This window comes from Physeter macrocephalus, unplaced genomic scaffold (genome assembly GCF_002837175.3).
Source record: "Physeter macrocephalus isolate SW-GA unplaced genomic scaffold, ASM283717v5 random_652, whole genome shotgun sequence".
Taxonomy (NCBI): Eukaryota; Metazoa; Chordata; class Mammalia; order Artiodactyla; family Physeteridae; genus Physeter; species Physeter macrocephalus.
This window is the reverse complement of record NW_021145809.1, coordinates 1-23,335: the sequence shown is the minus strand read 5'-3', so window position 1 is coordinate 23,335 and position 23,335 is coordinate 1. Positions and strand designations below refer to the sequence as shown.

The 23,335-nt window shown below is 52.4% G+C and overlaps 3 protein-coding genes across 9 annotated transcripts; 2 read left to right on the top strand and 1 right to left on the bottom strand.

The window, feature by feature from the left end:
- Positions 1-255: 255 nt before the first annotated feature.
- On the bottom strand, positions 256-11,405 carry TPPP2 (tubulin polymerization promoting protein family member 2). 2 transcript variants are annotated; one of them, XM_028485702.2, is made up of 4 exons: positions 11,378-11,405; positions 6,761-6,939; positions 6,362-6,515; positions 256-987 (listed from the first exon to the last, which is right to left on the bottom strand). In XM_028485702.2, exons 2-4 carry the CDS (start codon positions 6,931-6,933, stop codon positions 766-768), a joined length of 549 nt encoding a protein of 182 aa, XP_028341503.1. In that variant the 5' UTR covers positions 6,934-6,939; positions 11,378-11,405; the 3' UTR covers positions 256-765. The 2 variants fall into 2 exon arrangements, with proteins under 2 accessions (XP_028341503.1, XP_054939048.1); XM_055083073.1 differs by lacking the exon at positions 256-987 and adding an exon at positions 5,270-5,543.
- RNASE13 (ribonuclease A family member 13 (inactive)) lies at positions 3,128-3,589 on the top strand. The gene has a single exon (XM_007104785.1). The coding sequence runs from the start codon at positions 3,128-3,130 to the stop codon at positions 3,587-3,589; it is 462 nt and encodes a 153-aa protein (XP_007104847.1).
- Positions 11,185-19,985, top strand: NDRG2 (NDRG family member 2). Of its 6 annotated transcripts, XM_028485704.2 has the most exons (17): positions 11,227-11,285; positions 12,721-12,783; positions 12,920-12,986; positions 13,708-13,788; positions 14,562-14,667; positions 14,898-15,018; positions 15,205-15,267; positions 16,226-16,286; positions 16,489-16,575; positions 16,769-16,825; positions 17,001-17,104; positions 17,560-17,604; positions 17,904-17,955; positions 18,196-18,243; positions 18,496-18,531; positions 18,685-18,736; positions 18,980-19,985. In XM_028485704.2, exons 4-17 carry the CDS (start codon positions 13,714-13,716, stop codon positions 19,144-19,146), a joined length of 1,074 nt encoding a protein of 357 aa, XP_028341505.1. In that variant the 5' UTR covers positions 11,227-11,285; positions 12,721-12,783; positions 12,920-12,986; positions 13,708-13,713; the 3' UTR covers positions 19,147-19,985. The 6 variants fall into 6 exon arrangements, with proteins under 6 accessions (XP_028341504.1, XP_028341505.1, XP_028341506.1 ...); XM_028485703.2 differs by lacking the exon at positions 12,721-12,783 and having other exon boundaries at positions 11,185-11,285; XM_028485705.2 differs by lacking the exons at positions 11,227-11,285; positions 12,721-12,783 and adding an exon at positions 11,436-11,534.
- The last annotated feature ends 3,350 nt before the right edge of the window (positions 19,986-23,335 follow it).

Below are 23,335 nucleotides of genomic sequence, written 5' to 3'. Positions count from 1 at the left end.
AAGAGAAGCCACCGCAATGAGAAGCCCGCGCACAGCAAGGAAGGGTAGTCCCCGCTCGCCACAACTAGAGAAAGCCCGCGCGCAGCAACAAAGACCCAACGCAGCCAAAAATAAATAAATAAAATAAATAAATTTAAAAAAAAAAAAAAAAGAAGGCTTTGCAGATGTTAAGTGAGTTGGGGAAAAAAGTGAGTTGGTATAAGACCTAGGAGACCATATCCAGTTTTCCATTTATATATTGTTTAATGGCTAAAAGTCACCTCCATATTGACCATCTCATTTTATTCTTGCAGCCTCATGAGGTAAGGAAGGCTTCCATTTTATAGAAGAGGAAACAGAGCTCAGTAGGTTATCTGAGATCAAGTCCTAAACTCTTTCCTTTACCATGTGCTGTTCCATCTCTGTAACACTGTGTGCAGAGGTGAGGGGTGGTGGGTGGGTAGGAATGAAGAAAGAAGAAGACCAAGAGGCATGAAAAGCCCCTTTCTCTTCCAAGGGAAGCTGCAGCCTTGAGCAAATAAGGAAGAGGTGGCACACTCTGAGGCTGGGGCCACAAAGTGCTAGCTTCCTCAAAACAAAGACTTGAGTCAGCCAGCCTCTGGCACCACCCTGCATGGATTCCCACCAGCCTGAAGGATACAGATGAGCCACCTGCCTGTGTGGGCTTTATCCTCACTTACTTGGCTGTGCACACTTCCCTGGGGAGGTGCTCCAAGCAGACGCTTCTTAAACAGGACGTCCGGACTGATCTTCACATGAGCTGGCTCAGCGGAACTGACGGGGGTGAGAGCGGGAGGAGACAGCAGCATGCTGGGTAGAGGAGATAACGTGAGCCAGAGGTGGGGTGGGCACCAATGGGGGAAGCAGGCAGAGATGGAGATGCAGTTGGAGACATGGTGGCGGCCAGGTCATGGAGGTCTTCTGTCCTATGAGGTGTAGAGTCCTCCTGGAGTTGGAGAGGGTGTGGTGTCCAGGAGAGGGGAAAGCCTTAGCAGCGGAAGAAATAAGAATGGAAGAGACTGGTTCGGGAAAAGTTTTAGTTGAGATTGTCAGGGCTGGGACTTCGCTGGTGGTCCAGTGGTTAAGACCTCGCGCTCCCAGTGCAGCGGGCCTGGGTTCAATCCCTGGCCAGGGAACTAGATCCCGCATGCCGCAACTAAGAGCCGCATGCCACAACGAAGATCGCATACGCCGCAACTAAGACCTGGCGCAGCCAAACACACAAATAAATAAATAAATACTTTAAAGAATTAATAATTAAAAAAAAGATTGTCAGAGCTGCGTGATTGATGGACTCATGCTCGGATTGAGTACTCACCACGTGCCAGGTCCTGGGCTAAGAGCTCTTGATATACATCTTAACGAATCCTAAGACCGCCACGAGGTACAGAATATTATCCTCATTAACTGATGGAGAAACTGAAGCTTATACCGGTTTAGTGAACTTAGACTGATGGTGTACAGCCTGGAAGCAGTAGAACCAGGATGCAATTCCTGGTCTGTTTTACTCAAAAGCTTTGCTCTTAACCACCATGCAGTACCGCCTCCAAACAGGTGGGATTAAGAAGAGGAGGGGGTCGAGGACTGCTCTCAGATTTCTTGCATAAGTAACTGAGGAGAGGGACAAGGCACAAGGGAAAGCAAGTTGGGGAAGGATGGGTTCAGTTTTGGAGTCTGCTTTGTGCTGTCAGAAAGAGCAAGTTTAAGGGGGCTGTGAACCAGGAACACCCATGTGTCTCTCTCATGCGCCCCCCCCACACTTCCTGAACTACACACTGGCCTTGGGACACTCAGGGTTCTCTGTTTTGACTCCCTTCTCCCGCTCTCCAGGGAGAGAATGGTAAGCTGTCCTAAGCCCACAACCTGGACAACAGGTGTGTGGAGGCAAGGCTGAGAGGCCTGTGGACATCAAGGACTGTGGCTGGCAGGCTCTAGGGAGCTGGCTCTTTGGTTCTGATGAAGGGGCAGGTGTTGATGAAAAAGAGTTAGGAGCCTGGCCCTTTTTCCCAACATAACAAACTACAGCAAGAATCTGATCTGCTGGACACAGGCGGTCCACACCCCCTCAAGTCCAGACTATGCTGTCTAATTCCACCTGACAAATTTGAGGCTTCGGGGTCAGCATGCATAGATTTCCGGGAGTGCTGTGACTCTGAGAGGGCCTGAGGTTACAGGTGAGAGTGTCAGTGTGATCACGATTGGAGTGAAGTTGATGGGGGGATGGTGGCGGGGTCCACACCGAGGTCTTTGATTCTCAGCCCAGCACTCAGGCAAGAGGCCCTTGTGTACCTGGCCTCCGGGCATCTAGTAAGTGGGATGAGAGAGCAGAATACACTCTGTTCTCTGAGGGTCAGGAATAAGCAGCACTTTGTTCCTCAGGAACATGACGGTGCTTTCCTTGTCACCTTTCCACGGGAGCATGGCCTATGAACCAGAGAAGACATCAAAGGAAACCCAAGAACTTCGGGACTTCTCGCAAGGAGGCTGGAACTAAGTGTTCTGATGACACCAGAGAGGAGGAGACCAGAAAGCAATGTCTCTTTCCTCCCCCTCATCCACCCCCCCTCAGCACAGGGGCTCCTCAAACCCAGGGGACACTCCTTCCTTCCAGACTGGTCTTTATCCAGAAACCTTTCTAGCCTCCTCTTACCTTTGGGCTGTCCTTGGCCTCAGGACGGAAGAATCCCACCCCTGCCCTGCTGCCTTCCAGCTCCTGTCCTTCCACTTCAGTCAGAGAAGTGTAGCTGAGCCTGTCCCTTCTGGACCCTCTGCATTTTTACCAGAAGGACTAACTGGGCCAGGGATAAAGGGGAAGCGTCTCTCACCCAAGGACCAGTTGGACCTCGTATTTCGTAAGTGTTACAGCTCCCGGACTGGGTGAGGCCGAGACCCTAAGGTAGACCAAGCTAGAGGTGGCTGACCAGATGGGTGACCTTAGGCAAATGTCTCCTCTCTCTGAGGCATGAGAACTTGGGCCGGATGATCTCTGAAGGACAGTCCGGCTTTGAGGGCGTAGGGGAAGGCACATGGGGAAGGCTGGGGGCACACTGGAAGCTCTGGGAAGGGGCGGACAGCCACTTGAGACCCACCTCTGCTTCCAACCACCTTAACTCTGCCAGCAGGAAGAATGGCACCACATGTGGTCCAGCTCCTGTTCCTCCAGCTTGTTCTAGGGCCAGCTTTGGTCGAAAACATCCAGCTACAGCTTGCCATCAAGAACTTCCGTACCTTACATATCGACTATCCCAGGGTTAACTACGCAAAGGGTTTCCGGGGCTACTGTAATGGTCTGATGTCCTATGTACGGGGAAGACAACAAAGCTGGCATTGCCCAAAGATCCATTATGTCTTACATGCCCCACGGACAGCCATCAAGAAGTTCTGCAAGTACAGCGAGAGCTTCTGTGAGAATTACAATGAATATTGTACAGTCACCCAGGACTCCTTCCCCCTCACAATCTGCTCCCTGAGCTCCAAGCAGCCACCCACCAGCTGCCACTACACCAGCACCCTAACCAACCAAAGGCTCTATCTGCTCTGCTCCCAAAAGTATGATGCTGAACCCATAGATATCATTGGCCTCTACTAGGGATGGGAGGTGTTAAGTTTGAACTAGCCCCCCTACTGCCGCTACAGACCAGCCTGTCCCCACTCCTGAAGCTCTGATCCCTGGCACAAGGCTTCCTTCCTGGCTTCAAAGGTAGGTAGGATCCCCTCCCAAGAGACCAGGGAGATAGGAAATGTGTCCAGAGCTTTGGTCACCATGCAAAGTTGTACTGTCTTCTAGGCTCTTTCTAACTTGTTTATCTCCCCCCATCACTCCTGCCACCACCCTCCCTCTCCCACAGACAGTTTCACCCACCCAAGAAGCTGACTGTGTCCAGTTGGCAGTGACTGTCCATCTACTGGACCAGATCCTGTATCGTGGCTGGAGGCCCAGAGCCTCAGCTCACACCGTGGTACCAGTTCTGAGTCTCAAATTCCCATCCCTGCCTGCCACCCTTCCCTTCTCAGTCTTCCCCATTTCCCTTATGATTCCCTCTACTCACTCACTCACATGGTAGGTATCTCTAGCTATAGGGACCTACCTGAGCGTCTTAGACTCACATTAGCTTCATTTCTCCAGGCCACGCCCCCTCCCCCTGAGCTCTCAGTCTGCTCCTCTCTACGGAATCACTGATTTCCTCTTCATGTAACCTGTCCTTTCCGTCCTCCTTCCACCATGGATCCCAGTGCAGTCTCTCCCCTACACACCCAACCTCTTTAGTCACCCTTTATTCTTCTCTGACCTCTTTTCCTTCCATCCGTCTCAGCTTGGTTCACTGGAGTTCCAAGTTATCTTCTCTGACCTATTCCCCCCAGATTCCTGCATCCTTTTACTTCCCAACCTCCTCCTAACATCCCCCAAACTCCAGAATCTTCCACTGACAAGGCAGGGGTGAAGTGGGCCCAGCTGTAGTCACAGAAGGTTTTAAAACCATATCTGAATTATGTAAGATATAACCATTGGATGAAACTGGGTGAAGGGTACATGAGACCTGTCTGTACTTTTTGCATCTGCCTGTGAATCACTGCAAAATAAAAAGATTAAAAAACACATCTGAATTAGTTCTGATTTCATTCCTTTTTCCTCAGTGCACCAGAACTCCTACTCTCAGAGTCCTGGAGGCCACCCACCTCTGGCCATCTTCCTGGACTACCCTTGGCAGTCAGTAGGATCTTCCATTCTATGTCTACCATGATGGAGGTGGGGTGGGGTAAAACTCAGTTCCAGGCTGGGTGTTGAAAATGGATTCTCCCTCCCCATCAGCTCTAGAATAAACTCATAACAGGAGTTAGGCTAAGTAGATCTTTGGCCCACCCTCTCTGGTTTCTATTTCTCCCCCAACAAAACATGGATTGCAACAGATGAGAAAGGTGGAGGGACCGGGAAGGGTCTAGTTGCTAATACCTGGGTCCTACTAGCTCCAATCAGGAATTTCTACTACCCTTTGGCAGGTCGAAGGGGATGGATATCAGTATTATGTGAACACAAGTAGCAAATACTTTTGCCTCCACATCTAGCTTCTCTCTTATCTCCAAATATATTCCTCAGTCGTGTTCTTAGAAGCAGCTGTTCAAGGGGATGCTACCTAACGGCGGGGAGGCCAAGTAGAGTAAAGGGTGTGGTGCTGAGAACCCCCATCCTTGGGTTTCTCAGCTCCTCTCTCTGTCTCTGCACCAAGGGGCCCCTCTTCCCTCACCCTGGTGGAAGACAGAGCTCATGAGCTGCTGCACACACAGATGTTTATTGTCCCCCAAGCTCCGGTGTTAAAGATGCAGGGTTGAGGGCCGGCAGGCTAAGATGAGGCTACTCCCTAGTTGCTGTCCTTATCATAGGTGCCAGCACCCTTGTAGCCACTCACGTAGCCGGAGCTGTCAGTCATGTCCTCCCGTCCCGCGATGCCTTTGCCCTTGCCACTCTGGTCAAAGCGCTCCTTGTGGGTACCCGTGTACTTGCTGGTGTCCGTCAGCCGGCTCACCCCTCCCACCGTCGTTGCTTTCTGCAAGCCAGAGGAGGAGGCGTCTGAGCCCTCTCCCTTCCCCTCCCTTCTCTAGAGATGGCCTTCTAGTAGTTTGACTAGTTCTCAGAGCTCTTGTTCAACCCTTGGCATGGTCCTGCTTGCTTAGGGCCCAGGTGCAGCTGTAGGCAGGAACTATAATAAGAACCATCCACTTGTGAGGAAGAAATCTGGTGTATGGGAATGAGTGTGGTGGGGTGTGTGTGTGTGTGTGTGTGTGTGTGTGTGTGTGTGTGTGTGTATTTTTCTGCTTCCAGAGGAGCTATTTTGACTAGGCTGCAGCCAGAGGACTTCAACCCCAGACCTAAAACACAAAGTCTGTCCTGTTGGGAAGGCCCTATTTGAAACCTAGAATAGGAAGAGCTTTTAGTAGAGAGGGGACAAGTAGGGAACAGAGGGCGGGTGAGAGGGAGGAAGTCAGATATTTCACCTTACATAAGAGCAGGAAGAGGAACGTGGATCAGGTACCAAGTCATCTGCACTCAGTGTCCCCCAAAAGCCACCAGGCCCTAGTTGCCTGGCCCAGATCCTGGACGCTTGGGAATGAGTCTAAGTTTTACTATTAAAATAGCTGTGGACCTTGGGTAAGTCATTTCCTCTCACAGTTTCCTCACCTCTGAAATGACTCGATGATCTCTAAAGTCTGTTTCAATACCAACAGTGCCCAGAGGCCTTCTGCCCTACGTCCCTGCAGTGCTGCTATTGGCACGGGTTAGGGACATCGGCATGGAGGAAGGGACACAGGAGCAGCAGGGACTCAGGGAAGTAGGGTCAGGGGTCAGGAATGAAGACTCACTCACAGTAACACCGGTGGTAGCTGGGTCCTTGCCCTCCATGAGTCTATAAATGTTCTCCAGGGCTTCATCTGGGCTTTTCCCCTTGAACTGCTTCTGGCCCAGTTCTTTCATTGCTTCTTGGAACTGTTGGAAAGTGATGGTTCGGGCATTCTTGGCCCTGATCAGTCAGACAGAAATCCAGGAACTCAGGAACATGAACTCATCACCTTCCAAGGTCCAACCCTCCCCTTACTCAGACAGGGCCTCTACACACTGAGTGCCCTGAGGACAGGGACTAGCACAGTGCCAGGCACCCAGTAGGTGCTCAGGAGACACATTACAAATGTTCCACCACAGAAACCCTCCCACAGCCCACCGCCTTGTTCTACTCACCACCCCCCGCTCCCGTCTCTGGTCCCTTACTTGACTTTGCTGAACACGATGTCCACGTCAGTGGAGGTGACCGTCTTGTTATCCATGATGCCACAGTCTTTGCACAGCTTGGAGAAGTTCTTATTGTTCATTTCAGTGCCACTGCTTGACGATTCTCCAAAGACAGCAAACCTCTGGAATATTCTTTCTGCTTCTGATGCCATGGTCAACTGGAGGTGGGGGAGGACAGTATTGGGGGAGACTCAGGGGTGAGGGAGGAGGGGAAGAGAGGACTGAGGAGTAATAATGATGAAGGTTAAAGTAAAATCAGAATCAGCAACAGAGCAAACCCCCTTTTCCCTCTCCCTCCCTCCCCCCTTCCCTCTGATTCCCATCTGACCTACTGTTCCCAGTACGAGGGATAAGTGGAGCCGGCTGGCTGGGGAGGCTGTGTGGCAGTGGGAAGACTGGGGAGAAGAGGGAAGCTTCTATGACCTCAGCAGTGTTTATGTGACATCATTTTCAGCCCTTGTTACAGCCCTAATCTTTGGCGGTGGGGTTCTTAGGTCCCTACCTTGCATGCTGCATTGAGCACGTTGCCAACCTCCTGATCTCTGCAGGTGATCAAGCTTCCCTCATGGTTTCAGCCCCGTTTGACCCAGTCCTCCGGGTCTTGATCAAATTGCCTTACGCTCTGTCCCTCAACAAAAGCTGAGGAGAGCTCAGGGAAGGAGTTAATGGAAACAGGTTGACATCAGTCCAACATTGTCCTTTTTTCTAGTCTCCAGGCCCAGGTTCATGACCAACATGGAGAATCCTGCTGGCTTTGGCAGACCAGGTGTAATAGGAGCTTTAAATGGCTTCCAAAGTTGGGCCCCACGTGGAAAGAGCACGGGCCTTGGAGGGTCACACATCTGGGTGGGTCAGAGTGATGTTGAGCCTCAGACTCTAGATAATTTTCTGTGCAGGTCAAGGATGTTCCTTTTTTGTTTGTTTTTTGTTTTGGGCTGTGCAGTGTGGCTTGTGGGAACTTAGTTCCCCGACCAGGGATTGAACCTGGCCCCAGCAGTGAAGGCACTGAGTAACCAGTGGACTGCCAGGGAATTCCAACCCACCCCCCCCTTTTTTTTTAAAGTAATGCTATAATTTTATTCAGTTTTTTCTAAATGTGTTGTTTCTTCTTTCAGAAGGGGTTTCTCTTTGGCCTTTTCTCTGGCTGGAAACCATACAGATGAATGAACTTCAGGGCCCCTAAAAGAGACCAACTAAGTTGGTGACTTTCCTCTTCTTCCCACCTAATCAGTCACCAATTCCTATAATTTCCCTTGTCTTACAAATCCACTCCTTTCTTTCCATTGCTATTCCTCCCACACTTTATTCAAGTCCCTGTCATCTCATATCTAGTTGATTATCCTGACTTCTAAATGACCTCTTTCCTAAGTTAAATGCTTCACCCCTATCCACCCCATAATCCATCTCTTTTAAACCCCCCATCAGATTAATTTTCACAGAACAATTATTTATCCATTGCTCCTACTCAAGAACACTCTATGGATCTTCAAACCTTTCTGAAATGCCAAACCTTTTTGCCTGTCATTCAAGGACCTCCACACTTGGCTCCAATCTACCTTACCAAACATCACCCACCTTTCATCAACATTACTCTTCATCTGGGGCCATAATGGCCTAATCATTATATGCTTCAGAAGCTACCTGAAGTCTAGTGGAGAGAGAATAACCTTGGAGTGGAATGAATCTGGGGATTTCAGTCTTAGATAAGTCATCTACTAGCTGAGCGGCCTTGGGCAAGTCACTAAACATCTCTGAGCTTTAATTTCTTCATCTGTATAGTGAGGACAATAATACTTACTTTATATAGTATTAGGGGATAATATATGGGAATTACCTTGCACATAGTAGGTACTATTCAATTCATCAAAGTAACTTGTGTATTTCTTTCCCAAAACTTTCCTTCATGATCTCTCTCTGCCTGGATAGAATGCCCCTCCTTACCATTCAAGTACTCCATTGTTGTACTCTTCATAGGGTTTACCCTAGGAACAAAACCCTTTTCCTGGGACTTCCCTAGTGGCACACTGGTTAAGAATCCGCTTGCCATTGCAGGGGACACAGGTTCGAGCCCTGGTCTGGGAAAATCCCACATGCCGCAGAGCAGCTAAACCCTTGCACCACAACTACTGAGCCTGCGTTCTGGTGCCCGTGAGCCACAACTACTGAGCTCGCGTGCCTAGAGCCCGTGCTCCGCAACGAGAAGCCACCACAATGAGAAGCCCGCGCACCGCAAAAAAGAGCAGCCCCCACTCGCCACAACTAGAGAAAGCCCGTGCACAGCAACAAAGACCCAACTCAGCCAAAAATAAATAAGTAAAAAATAAATTCATAAAAAAAGCCCAAAATGAAACAGCTTGAGCACTAGTTGCTTTAAAAGAAAACCAACCCTTTTCCTCCTCTGAATTATACTAAGATAATGGTTCCTAGCCTGTGGGCTGCAGCCTCCTGGGGCAAGGGTTTCTGAGTTATTGCAAGGACCTCTGCAATCTGTATGTACACAGAAGACTGGTCGTTGAGTAAATAATAAGCTTTGCACATGTAGGTGAATAGAAGCATAGATGTTGCGATTATCAGAAGACTGAACAAATTTATTTGAAAGTATTGCTGAATTCATGGTTTGTCCCCGTCAGGGGATTCTAAAACCATCATTTGGAAATGGAAATCTCTGATCTCCCACTTGAAAAGGGTGGGAAACTATTGCTATAGGACTTATTGTCTAAACAATTCATTTATATATACATCACTTCTTAATTTTTTCTATCTTTATACCTTCACTCAACTACTTCATCCTATGCTCTAGAGAGGTTATGACTAGACATCACACTTCTTTGAATTCCATCTATACAGTGGCTTGCATGGAGCAGGTACTTAAAACTGTGGCTTACTGGAAGGTATAGTTTGAAGCTGCTTCTGGCCCAAGAGAGGAAATTAGAGCCAGAAAGTATTCTTGTTGGGCCACTGACACTGGGCCAGGCTGAGACCTGCCCTGACAAGGAGGAACCCCATCTCAGATCAGAAGCAGCCTCGTTACTGCCTGCGGCAGGCTGAGACCCCAAGCCTAGGAAGCAAACAGATCCCAGTGGAAATTTCCCAACTCCTGTCTGCCCTACGCCCCTGCGTCGGCCCCTTATCAGGTTCCCCCTGAGTCATCCTGACCCAGAGACGAATTTAGATGCTGGAACCTCCAGGTCCTTCCCTCCCCCACTCCAAGTAAGACTACTTTAGACACATCAGAGGAGGCTGCCGGCAGAAGCTCTCACCCTAGGCTCTCTTTCTCCCCCAGTTGCAGTCAGGCTGGGGAAATCTCTCTTATGTCTTACGCATCTTTATCTACAGTCCCAATTCCAGCAGGCTTTTCCTTGTCCGGGAGGGTGTTAAAATGACATCCAGAGGGGAGAGGGGACTGGGAGAGGAGCCAGGGTGCCCAGCTTCTGTGCCAGTTTCTGGGTAAATAGTTATGAAGGGAGTGGGGGAAGGGAATGGAGGAAAACTTGGGTGCTCCAAATTGGGGGATCTAGGGAGATCCTTTAGATGTGGGGCTGCTGAAAGCTGGGCTTGATCCTGACCGGTTCTACTCTGGGTCACCTCCTCCCTCTTGGGCCCTCCTTTCCAATAGACCCTGCCAAGTGGGGATGAAAGGGGCATTGATGTTCCTTGGATGGGATTGGGTCGTGAGTGGTGAGGGTGGTGGTGGTGGGCAGTTCCCAGGCAGGAGGGGGCAGGCAATTTGGGGGTCTTGGGGGGGGGCAGTCTGAGCTGGTGTTGCAGTTGGCAGCTCCAGTTCCATTGGCCATTGTTCCCAACTGGCCTGGCGCCCAGCCCCCGAAATGGCAACTCGGGAGCCAGGCTGAAGGAGGATAGGGTGGGGACCTCAGGCGGGGAGGGGGCCTGGAAGGGGTGCAGGTGGGGAGAAATTCAGTCTGGTGTCCTTTTGTCTAAGACAACTTTGAGTCCCTTTAGCCACATAACGATCCCCTTCTGGGTGTATTTCCTCTTAGGGGCACAGGGAGGGTGCATATAAGTGGGGGGAGGGCAGGGCGAGTGAGGGGTCCAGCACGTCAAACCCACCCAGGCCCTGAGAGACGCAGCAGTGCCTGAGAAACCAGCGCCTGGGCAATGCGATTCCGCCGGGCCGAGCTGGCCTCACCATCCTTCTCTGGGCCAGACTAGAAGGGGTTAGCACTGAAGCCACAGGGTCTCTTGGGTCCCAGCCCAGGACACTGCGTCCTCCCCAAGCCCCCACTCCACCTCCACAGAGTTAACTCCACCCCTGCGCCTGTTTACCCAAGAGTCAGAACCCCTGGGGGTCCCTGGCCCCTCCTCCGCCCCCCCTTAGGGCCTTGACCCGGGAGTCCCCGTTGGCCATCCTCTCCCCCCCCGTCCCGCGATCTCCCTCTATTTATAGCGGCCCCCCGCACTCCCCGTCCCCCCTCCCCGCCTTGTTTTCCAACTCCTCAGGGAGCGGCCGGAGAGCAAGCGTCGGGACACTGCGGAGAGAGAGGAGGTACCAAGGGCCCTGGGAGCCCCGGAGCTGGAACTCCTGCGCCCTCGACGCTCCCACCTCCAGCCCCCACCGCCCAGTCCGCTTAGGCACACCTTCCCCTCCCAGCGGGCGAGACCCCCGCCTCCTCAGCAGCGATCCTCCCTTAACCTAGTACTCTGTTTCCGGGCGGGTGGAGTCAAATTCGTGGGATGCCAGCGCCCTGGATTCGCCTCCCTTTTACCCGTCCCCACCTCGGAGTCTGGGGGTGAAGTAAGGAGCCTGAGTGCGACAGGCAGAGCCAGGTCAGGGGCGGGGGCAGTGCTGCGGGCGGGCGTGGGGATCCCCCGCGGGACTAAGGGATCCCCGCGTACCCCACAGCCGCCCCGTTGCGGGTAGCCGGGGCCGGAGCCTGGAAGCACCCAGCAGTTTGCTTTCCTTAGAGCTCCCTTCGGGCCCCCAGCACAGCCCCTCCCAGAGCGGCAGGCAGCCTGGGGCGGGGGGAAGGGGGGCGTGTTTACAGGGGGTCTGGGGCGGATCTGCGGGGATCCAGCGGCCCGTGGGCGGGCGAGGGCGGGCCGGGGGCGGGTCTGTGGGGAGCCCGAGCCGGGGCGGGCCGGTGAGTCAAAGGCAAGTGAAGGTGGAAGCGGCCGCGGCGGCAGCAGGTAGGGGGAAGGGCGGGCGAGGGGCCGCGGGGCCTGGCTGGCGCCGGCGGGGCCAGTGTGGGGTGGGGGGCGGTTTGATCCCGATCCCTCGGAGTTGACGGCTCGCGGGAAGGGGCCCGCCGGGAGGGCCGCTGGGCCGCCGCGCACAAAGGCGGAGGCTCCACGGGCTGCAGGGCGTGTTTGGGGCGTGCGCGAGGTTGTGTCCGGGGTCCAGGGCGCCCCGCGCCAGCCGCGCGAGCGTGTCAGTCCCCACGCGGACGCGCAGCGAAGGGACTCGTAGGGACAGGTCCCGGGGGCTGGGCCCAGTCAAGTCCCTTCTGTCCTACTCATCCCTTCCCAGCCGGCGCTCGGCCTTTGCAGGTCGTCGGGGCAGGCTGGGAAGAGATTGTGGGACCGCCCCTCACTCCCCGCTCCCCCACCCCTTCTCCACTCGCGGGACCCACACCGAGACTGGGTGGAGGAGAGAAGCGAAGGCACGAGGCTTAAAAAAAAAAATTTTTTTTTTAATAGTGGAGAGAAACAGCCGTGCTCTGCTACCCCATCTCACTAGAGAGCTGTCAAAAATCTTGGGGATCCCCTAGTCCCCACTTGTAGTATGCAAATGAGAAATTGAGGGCAAGAGTAGTGACAGGCTGAGCCAAGGTCACACTGGTAGCAGCAGAACCTCGGACTAGAATCCAGAGGTTCTGACACAAGCCATGCTCTTTCCTCCACATCAGCACTTCCTTCTCTCCTCTCCCCGCCCCACCCCCCCCACGCCTGGACTGATACCTGCTCTCTGTGTTGCCCCGCAGACCCCTCCAGCCTGTACTGATTCTAGCTGAAGCCTAGAGAAGACTTGTTCACTGGACTCGGGGGTACAAATTGGGGAGGGTTAGTGACCTGGCAAGGGTTGGTGACCCAGGTAGTCCAGGTCTTGGCTTAGGCTTTCTGTCCCTAAAAGACCCAGGGTCTGTCTCCCATGTCATTCACCTCATTGCCTTGTTTTTTCAGACCCCAGAGCCAGGAGGAGTGAGAACCCTGACCCTTAACCCCACTGCATCCATCCAATAGGAGCCCAGTAAGTGACCCCACCCCCAGGCTGCTGGCCCTTTACTGTGCTGGTCTGCACAGGTGCTCTGCTCCTCGCCCCCCGTCCCAAAGATTGAATATATGCTAATTTATTCAGTCAGGAGGAAGAATCTTGAGAGGAAGGGAGGCAGAGTCAGTTGGACACAGATGTCCCTTGTCCTTCTTTTCTTGTTTCCCCCCTCCCCCTCTTGGTCATGTTACTCAGGTCATTTTTAGCCCCTTCCCCTTTGTGCTGCTGACCTTGGGGCTTTAGTTGAAGGTCACAGTCCACGGTGAACTCTCATTACCCATCCTTAGTATCTTTAGAGTACCCAGTCACTGAGCCATGAGTTTCACCCCCTACCTAACTAGGAGTGTGGGGTGGCCCCTAAATATAGCCTGGGACACCCGAGCTGCACTCCTGCCCCACCCTGGTATTTCCATCCAGGACAGGGGAGAGGGGTCCGGAGGTGTGGGTGTTGAGGGGTGTTGGGGATGGCCAGGCTAAAAGGAAGTGGTGTCCTGAGCCCTCCTCCACAAGCCCTTCTCCCCCGCTGCCTGGATCTGGAGCTGGGGGCAGGAAAGGCTCTCTCTGTGTCCTGGAGTAGTCCTCAGCTCCTGGGGCCCTCTGCACCCTATTGTCCAGGGCTGAGAGAGGAAGCCAGCTGTTCGAGGAGGTGCGGGGGTATGGAGCCAGCCTCCCCAGTCTCCGTGTTTCCTCACCCTGCCAGGCCACCATGGCGGAGCTGCAGGAGGTGCAGATCACGGAAGAGAAGCCGCTGTTGCCGGGGCAGACACCTGAGGTGGCCAAGGTTATCAGAGACCCTCTGACTCCCAGGCCCGAATTCCAGACCTTCAGGCATCCCTCTCACTCCTTACCTTCCCAAATTCATGATCTCTGTCTAACCACACCCCTGCTTTCTCCATGTCTACCCGCGTTTCTCTCCCCATACACCACAATTGAGAGTCCAGGCTTCTGTCCTGTAACTACGCTAACCTTCATCCTCTCCGTGTCTCTTATTGTCAATCTCTTTCCGTCTTTGGTCTCTGTTCGTCTCTTTACCTACCTTTCTTTATCTGTATCTGTCTCTCCATCTGACTCTGCGTGGCTGTGTGTTTCTGTGTGTATCTGTCCGTGTGTGTCTTTCTCCAGGAGGCTGAGTTAGCTGCCTGAATCCTCCTGGACCAGGGACAGGTAACAGCTTGGGGCAGCTGCAAGTGGGAGGAGGGGCTGTCCTCTCCCCAGGAAGGAAAAGGCCACTACCTGGCTCTCTCCCCTCTCTGCTTCCTCTCCTTCTATTCCAGTCCTTTCCTGTCCCCATCTCTCCCCTTTCGTTCCTTCTCCTCCCTTCTCAGAGTTCCCTGATGCTCTGCGATCTTTCATTATTCTTTTCCACCCTCAAAATCATCTTCCAGTGTCATTTTTACCTAAACTGAATTCTTGCCGATCCTGTTTCTATTTTTTGGTTCCCGTCTCCTCTCTTTGCCCCTCTCCCCTCAACTCCCTGACTTTTGTGGAGGTTCCTCTCCTGCCTCTTTTCCTCTTAGCCTAACTCCTACCTGATGGTGACCTGTTTTCCTGCAGACTCACTCTGTGGAGACACCTTATGGCTCCGTCACTTTTACTGTCTATGGCACCCCCAAACCCAAACGCCCAGCGATACTCACCTACCACGATGTGGGACTCAACTGTAAGGACCTGCACTCCCCCTCCCATTTCTTTCTGGGAAGAGGCTGCGGGGAAGGGTAAAATCCCGGTCAGTGTGAGGGGAAGGGTCAGTATGGGAAGGGAGCCGTGTGGCATGTCAAGGAAAAGTTCTCTCCTAGCCTGACTGTGGCATGAAAGAAAGAGGGTGGGTTCTGACTTGGGGACATTTTCCCTGTCTAATTCTACTGTTGGGGTGATGGGGATTCTCTTTAGATAAATCCTGCTTCCAGCCGCTGTTTCAATTTGTGGATATGCAAGAAATCATTCAGAACTTCATGCGGGTTCACGTGGACGCCCCTGGAATGGAAGAGGGGGCTCCCGTGTTCCCTTTGGGGTGAGAATTAGCTCCTTCCCTCCTCATCAGACTGTGAGGCACATGGCAGGTATGGAGAAGATTGGACCGGGGAAGAAGGAAGGGAGGGCGAGTGGTGATTCTGGAAGAGGAAGAGTAGGAAGGACACTTGAGGTGGGGGCCGTAAGGGCAGGTTGCTATTTTCCTCAACATTCCTTTCTTCCCCAGATATCAGTACCCATCTCTGGACCAGCTTGCGGACATGATCCCTTGCATCCTGCAGTACTTAAAGTGAGAGGCCTTGGGACCCCTCCAAGCCAGAGTTCTCTTTCCAGCACAAGGTGGCCCTTAGAACTCCTGTGTCCACCATGGCTCCTGGGCGAGTTCTGTCTGGACTAGAAGTATCCTCCCTTCTCCACGCTCCAATCTGATTGTCGAGAGGAAGTGGGTGGGTGTGGAAAACTGACTTGAGTCAGCAGAGTAGCCCTAAGGGATAGAGGAGAAGAAAAGGAAGCTGTGTGCTTGGCCCTGCCTCAGGCTGAGGAGGGGCTTCTCTGATCTGGAAGCTAGAGAAGAAAGAGGAGGGGGTGACACAATCCCCGAGGAACCAGACAGACCTGTCTTTCCCTCCCACCCCCTCTGCCTCCTCCAGACACACACCTGGTGCCCTGGGCACCCTGTGTGTGAGGGGAGTGGGAGAAGGAAAAGAAAGCCAGGCAAGGCCTCCTTGATGCGCATTTAGTGCTGATGACTCCGGGCTCTGTCCTTGGCTTGGCTTTTCCTGGGCACCAGGGCCCTGGGCAGCTCTGATTCACCCTTTGGCTCTCTTTCTCCCCATTCTTCCTGTTGTTCACTAAAGTTGTACCTTTTTTTTAACATCTTGCTTCAAGTTCCCTTCTTCCCAGTTCCGCTAGAGGAACCAGGAACTAAAACAGAACAAGTTGAACTAGCTCCTGAAAGTTGAGAATGGACAAACAGCTACATAGGAAACAGTGTCTGGTTGGTTGGCGAACAGGTGTTTCTTTTCAAGACACTCACTCTCCCGGAGGGAGCTGGGGGAAGACTTCAGGGACTGACTCTGACCACCAGTGTCCATTTTTAGCTCCTTGGCACCTTCTTTTTCAGCATCCCCCAAAGGAAGGTCCCTTTCCGTCCTTTGTGCCCATGGCCTTGGGAAGGAGGGTGAGGAGTTTGGAGAGTCAAAGTTTTGGACACCAGGACCCATTAGACCTACATTTCCCTTTCACAGTTTCTCCACAATAATTGGAGTCGGTGTTGGAGCTGGGGCCTACGTCCTGTCCCGATATGCTGTAAGAAATAAAAAACCCCAGACGAGGGAAAGGCAGGTCCAAGGCCCAGGCAGAGTCTTGTTTACTAGTGTGTGCTTAGGGGGAGGACGTGGGTAAGAGGGTGGGGAGACAGGCCCCGTGCAGCCTGGGGTGGATGGAGCTCACTGGGGAGGGGGTAAGGCCATGTATGCCTCTGATTTCCGTTCCTTCTACCGCCCCTCAGCTTACCCACCCGGATACTGTCGAGGGTCTTGTCCTCATCAACATCGATCCCAATGCCAAGGGCTGGATGGACTGGGCAGCCCACAAGGTTTGGAGGGGACTGTGTGCTGAGATCTAGGGTGGGCTTCCCCCATTTGGGTCCATTCAGGCTCTAACAACATAACTGACTGGCCTGTGAGCTTCAAGGAGGGAGGATGGAGCAGGAAAGAAGCCGTGTCACTTTGCCTAGGTCTCTTCTCCACCTAATGTCCTGAGCTTTCTTACCTGCCCTTCCCATGTAGCTAACAGGCCTCACCTCTTCCATTCCGGAGATGATCCTTGGACATCTTTTCAGCCAGGTAAGTGGTTGTGGAAGTTGGAAGAAGTAGAGGGGACCAGCAGGGACTGGAATTCTTGAGGTGACTTCCTTACTTGGGATAGGATCTGGGGAGGGAAGAGGGCTTGCCTCTTCGCATCCAGTAACTGTTGATTTCCCTTCCCAGCCCTAATTATTCTCCCTCTTCTTTCCTTCAGGAAGAGCTGTCTGGAAATTCTGAGTTGATACAAAAGTATAGAAATATCATTACACATGCCCCTAACCTGGAGAACGTTGAACTGTATTGGAACAGCTACAACAAGTGAGTGGGCGTGTAAGAGAAATGTAGAAGCAGTAACGGGGGTCATGGGAGGCACAGAGAAGGGGAGGGGAGACTGGGAAGTAGGCCGTGCAAGGCGGGCAGGATTCGGTGGGCAGCTGGGGCAGCTGCAGGAGAGACCCAAGGAGGAGAATTATGAGGAGCCGGCCCCCTCTCTCCTGTTACTGCCTTAGATTTCTGGATTCGCAGAAGTTAGATGATCTCGTGTCCTTCATCCCCTTCACTGCCCTCTGACCTGGGACCTTGGGCACAAATGACCATAGGGCTCATGCTTGAGGCCTGTATGCCACCTTCTCCTTCAGTTCCCACCTGTAATCACCAGTATTTGACTCTAATTTTGGGGAAGAAGATAACTTCCTCACGGGGGAGCTGGCTTATGTCTGGATGGATAGCACTACTTGCCTAAAATTCCTACTCTTCTTTTGCACCCTCTTTAGTCGCCGAGACCTGAACTTTGAGCGTGGAAGCGATATCACCCTCAAGTAAGACTTTAAGGGATAAAGCTTTGCCTCTCTCCCTGGATCTTCCCTAGGTGCTTCCATCCTTTAGAAGGAGAGTCTTTTGCCAGGGAATTTTCTTGTCACCTGCCCCCCCCGCCCCCATCCTATTTAGCAAATCGCGACCCTCTAGGTCTTACCACTTTGAACCCGGTTAGTGGGGTCAGCGAGGTTTAGAAGGCTGTTTCCTCTTGGAGCTAACATCTTCCAGCTGTTCTTCTGGGAGAAGACGGGGGAGGGAGTGCCAGGGGCTCACCGCCTACTTCCCGACACTATGCCTCTAGGTGCCCTGTGATGCTGGTGGTAGGAGACCAAGCACCCCATGAAGATGCAGTGGTCAGTAGGGAATCTTGGGGTGGGTGAGGGAGGGTGGCAGTCAGAGGGCTGTCTTGCCAAGAGGCAAGCTCTGTTTGGGACAGGGAGAGCAACTTTGGGGCATAAGAGTTTGAGTCCTGGTAAGAAGGAAATGGGTAGGGGGCTGATAAGAAAGAAACTGGGTCTGGGTCCCTGGGTCCCTTGGTTGGGAGGGGCCACAGGGAGTGTGACCTCATTCATTCAGCCTCTTCCTTACTCCAGGTGGAATGTAACTCAAAACTGGACCCCACCCAGACTTCTTTCCTCAAGGTCGGTAACCGTACTCCACGCCCAGCCTGACTCCTGGCCCCCTGTCCAGAGCCATAGATCCTCTCTAGATTCAGCTGCTAGGCTTCCAGGGTCCTACATGGGAGCAAGTGTGTGGGTGGAGTTAAAAAAAATTAAAAACACCCTGAAGGCCTGGAGTGGGGAACCTGGGGAAGAGAGAACCTCTTCTACCTCTTGGCATGGCTTTTTATTTATGTGTGTATCACTTTTTCTGGATGGCTCTCTCCTGAACAGATGGCTGACTCCGGAGGTCAGCCCCAGCTGACTCAGGTGAGTACCCCTGCCATCTGTGGGGTGGGATATTAGTGGCCCTGAACTATACCCTTTGCCACACACCCCATCTCTAACATGCCACGGCCGTGAGCTCTAGCTCAGCTTCTAACCTCCCCTCGCTGTCTCCCTCTCCTCGTTTTACTTTTACAGCCAGGCAAGCTGACCGAGGCCTTCAAATACTTCCTGCAAGGCATGGGCTATAGTGAGTATGTGGGTCAGAGGCTGTCAGGAGGACAAGGGGTGTTGGCACAGGAGGAGGGAGGGGCACTGAGGGGAGTAACCCATTTAGGCTAATTCCTGGATTTACCACCGTCTGCCAAATCAAGTTCATTGACCCCCTGGCCCCATTTGTAACTCTCATCTCCAGCCAAGCACCCCACTCTGAGTTCCCAGCCTCTCTTCCCCTCTCCTCTCTGACTGCCTGCTTCTCCTCCTGTCTCCACAGTGGCCTCGTCCTGCATGACTCGCCTGTCCCGGTCTCGCACAGCCTCCCTGACCAGTGCCGCATCCCTGGATGGCAACCGATCCCGCTCTCGCACCCTGTCCCAGAGCAGCGAGTCTGGGCCTCTCCCTTCAGGGCCCCCAGGGCACACCATGGAGGTCTCCTGTTGAAGGACCCTTGTTGCCCTGGTGTGGGACCCAGCCCTCATCTCCCCCAGCACTAACCTGGGAGGTGCATAGGGCACTGGGCCAGAGTGAGCGAGGGAAGCGGGGCAGATCGTGTGAGGAGAGGAACTTGATCTTTGATTGCTACCCTAACCTTGACCTCTAACCTGTGATTCCCCTCAGCTCCTGGGAGAGATGTCCTAATATCTCTTAGGGACCCAGACCCCTAAATGACCCCCCTCCATCATGGTGTTAAGGCAGAGAAGGCACGTATCCCCTCTCCCCACTCTGGGTGTCTGTAGCTAAGGGATAAGAGGTTGTTGTAGTTGTCCGTGGCGCCTCCTTCAGATTCCGCCTCCTTAATGCCATATTGCAAGAGTCGGGGGCTCGGGGCCGGGGCACCACTCACCAAAGCTGATACGGCTTCTCATGAACCCTTCAGACTGCTGAAGGGTATGGGCCTCAATGAATATGTGTCGGGAGAACTGCTTGTGGGTTAGTGGTCCTCAGGATGTGACAGAAACATTCAGTGTGGAAATGGAAGCTGGAATGGGAAGTGGTGGACAGTGAACAAGTGTGACAGAAGGATTGGAGCTGGGCAATAGGAAGGGGGCTGGGGCCATTGTCTGCTCTAACTTTGGTAGCTGTCTAGACAGTGTGTGTCTAGAGTGGGAGGGGGGGAGGGAGCCAAGCTGGGCAGGGTTGCTTGGGGCTTGGCATCGCGGTGGGAAGGGCTGCCTTGGGGTTCTGACCACAGTGCGTTATGTGTGGGGGTCGCCCTCCTGTCTCCCACAACTTCTGCTGTAACAATAAACTGTAGAGGAATCCGAGTTCCATTATTCTTCTTTGTCTGAGTATGCCTGCCTCATGCCCCTTTCCTGCCCTCTCCCTGCCCAGCTCTCACATTCTCTTCTCAAAGTGACAAAAACCATGGGAGAGGGCTTATATAGCATAGACACACCACAAAATGTGACCTCATAGTTACTGGTCCCTATTCCAATAGAATGGCATTGTCCTCGATATTGATAGTATTTTCAAGTTTGGGGTGGGAGGAGCTACTCAGATCGTAGGAGACTTCATATCTGTGGAATGGACCATTGAGAAATGCCACAGGATTTCAGAGATGTCACCAACATCGTGATCTTAAAGAAGGAAGCGTAGAAAGCTGACTGAAGTGTTCAAGGACATCTTGTGACTCACTTTCCGGCAGGATCCTCCCTAGGGTCACCTAGCTTCCATTTTAGATGGTTCGATACAATCAGTAGACCAGCCCTCATGCAGTTGCTAGAGGGGTTGCGTTGCTCATAGTTGATCCCAATAAGAAGACTACTTCAGGAGAGTCACAGCAAAAAAGAAGACTTCCTCTCAGAAATCTCTCCTTTGAATCAGGGAATTAATTAGACTATGTTTGTGATTCTCTGAGAAGGTTTTCAAGTATAAACAATCATCAAGAGGACTTCAGATATTTTGTGGATGATGCAGGCTGATTCTTGGGCTCTTGGGGCACAAGAAGTAAAACTGAGGGCTTCCCTTGTGGTGCAGTGGTTAAGAATCTGCCTGCCAATGCAGGGAACATGGGTTTGAGCCTTGGTCTGGGAAGATCCCACGTGCCGCGGAGCAACTAAGCCCGTGCGCCACAACTACTGAGCCTGCGCTCTAGAGCCCGTGAACCACAACTACTGAGCCCACGTGCCACAACTACGGAAGCTTGCGTGCCTAGAGCCCATGCTCTGCAACAGGAGAAGCCACCGCAATGAGAAGCCTGCGCACCACAATGAAGAGTAGCCCCCACTCGCCGCAACTAGAGAAAGCCCGTGCACAGCAACGAATACCCAACACAGCCAAAAATAAATAAAAATGAAGATAAAAAAATAATAATGAAGTAAAAATGAGAAGGAACCATATAGCATTATTGGCAAAAGGATTGTGTATAGACTATTACAAGGTCATTTGCCAGATACCTTATAGAAACCCCACAGGCAATTACAGTTTCCTCAGTGGAACTGAGCTGAGGACTAATGCAGCTTGGTGTCTGGTGCCAACACACTGGCATAAAAGTGGAGCATGGACTATGTTCTTGAATCTTGAGCTTTTCCTCACTCTCTCTCACAGGACCAAGTCTATTTTATTTATTTATGTATGTATGTATGTATGTATGTATGTATGTATGTATGTATGTTTTGCGGTACGCGGGCCTCTCACTGCTGTGGCCTCTCCCGTTGCGGAGCACAGGCTCCGGACGCGCAGGCTCAGAGGCCATGGCTCACGGGCCTAGCCGCTCCGCGGCATGTGGGATCTTCCCGGACCGGGGCACGAACCTGTGTCCCCTGCATCGGCAGGCGGACTGTCAACTACCGCGCCACCAGGGAAGCCCGGATCAACTCTATTTTAAATACAGTCGTCCAGGACCAGAAGGGGGCAGTATTAGGTGACCAGCAAAGTTATACAAGTTATAGAGCTAGTTATTGATGGTGAGGGTGTTGGCTAACCACACACAGGGCAGGCAGCAAGCAGTGATTAAATGCAACACTAAAGAAAAGAAACAGCATAATTGGAGTCAGTGGACCAACCAGCTCCTAGATAACCATGGGGAAAAGGCAAAGAACTCACAGCCTTGACTGGCAATAGCTGCTGTTGCTCGTTCCAGAAGGGAAGGCAGGTCTTCTCAGTACATTTGCCTAAAAAGATAACACTGTTAGCAGGGTAATCTTCGGAAGAGGGGGTAAATTACAGCTGTGCGTACATAGGAGAGAGCGTGTGTGTGTATCTCTCATGGAGGATGTGTGTGAAATGGGTGGTGACTGTGTGTGTCTCTCTCCTACAGATGCTTCTGCATCTGTAAGAAACCCAAGAGTTAGGTAGAGGGAGAGATGCTGTCTGCTGGGAGCAAGGGAGAAGGGCTTTGCTGTCCTTGACTGACCTCTCTACTTTGTTGGTCCTGCATACTCCAGGCTAGCCCATGGGGATTCAGTGCCCCCCTGTGGTTGGCATGGTTCTTCCTAACTTTCCCCAGCTCCCAGGTCCCTTCCTGAGTCCCCCACTGTTCTTTGTGATTCTAGCAGTAGCTGTGGCAGGAGGGCCTGATACCATGGTCAGCAGTGGTCTGCGGCTCCTGCCCATTCTCAAGATCGGAGGTCAGAGGCTCAGAGGAGAGGTGGGGCGACTTCACAGATGTTGAACCGCAAACTACCGCCCTTTTGTCTCGGCTTCAGGCTTAGGACTCTGTTTCTCCCTTCCTCTCATTTCCAAGGAAGGTTTCCCTAACTTTAGGAACAGAAGCTCAAGATAGCTAAGCAACGGTGCTATGGGAAGGAGATTAAAACTAGAAGAACACAGTCATGAGAGCCTTGGCTTGTCAGGCTGAAAATTCTGGAACTCATAAAGAGATATTAAAGGGTGATACTCTAAAGGAGCACACAAAGCAGTGAAACTACAGCAGGAGGGATAGATGTTAAGCTTTAAAGAGTACTCCTCTAATAGGGAAAAGTCAAAGTCAAAAGAGACATGACCTTTCTAGAGAGATTTTAGGACTAACTGGAAAGTGAGAGCCTATTCTGACCAGAGGCCAGGGGTGTGGTCAGGGGAAACCATGCCCAGAACAATGTAGTCGGTTACACACTTTCTCCTCACCAACATCAGAATTTTCGGCCAGTTGGATAAATATACAGTAAAAGTAGAATGCTTTCCTTTTTTGACATTCAAAGAGTCTAAAGACAGTAACTCAGAATAAAACTGAAATACGAAGGAAAGCATTGACAAGTGGCATCTTTAGATTTAGTCCTTATGCATCCCCACAGGCTGGGGGTGGGCATAACCCCTGTCTGCACCCCTTTGGCTTCACCTTTGCTAGTAACCATGGGTTCTTCCTCAGGTCAGCAGGGGGAATGTGAGGGTATCTGGCTGGTCAGCACACTCACATGTACCAACCCACTCCAAATCTGGCAGCTGTTTCTTGTACTCTGTCACCCGAGCCAGGAGCAAGGGACCGTTTCCTCTGGTGAGGGAGGCAAGACACTGGAAAGCTGTCCTTCAGGGGAGGGCGAAGTGGCATGAATTGTCTCCTAAGAATTAGTCTGGAGCTCTTTGGTTTTTGTTCCTGGGTGTATCTTGTTGAGGTGTGTTCTCTAACTGGCCTCCCGCCTGGCTCGGAGGTATTCACAAAACTCTGGTTTCCCTTTGATGCTGCTCCCCGTCT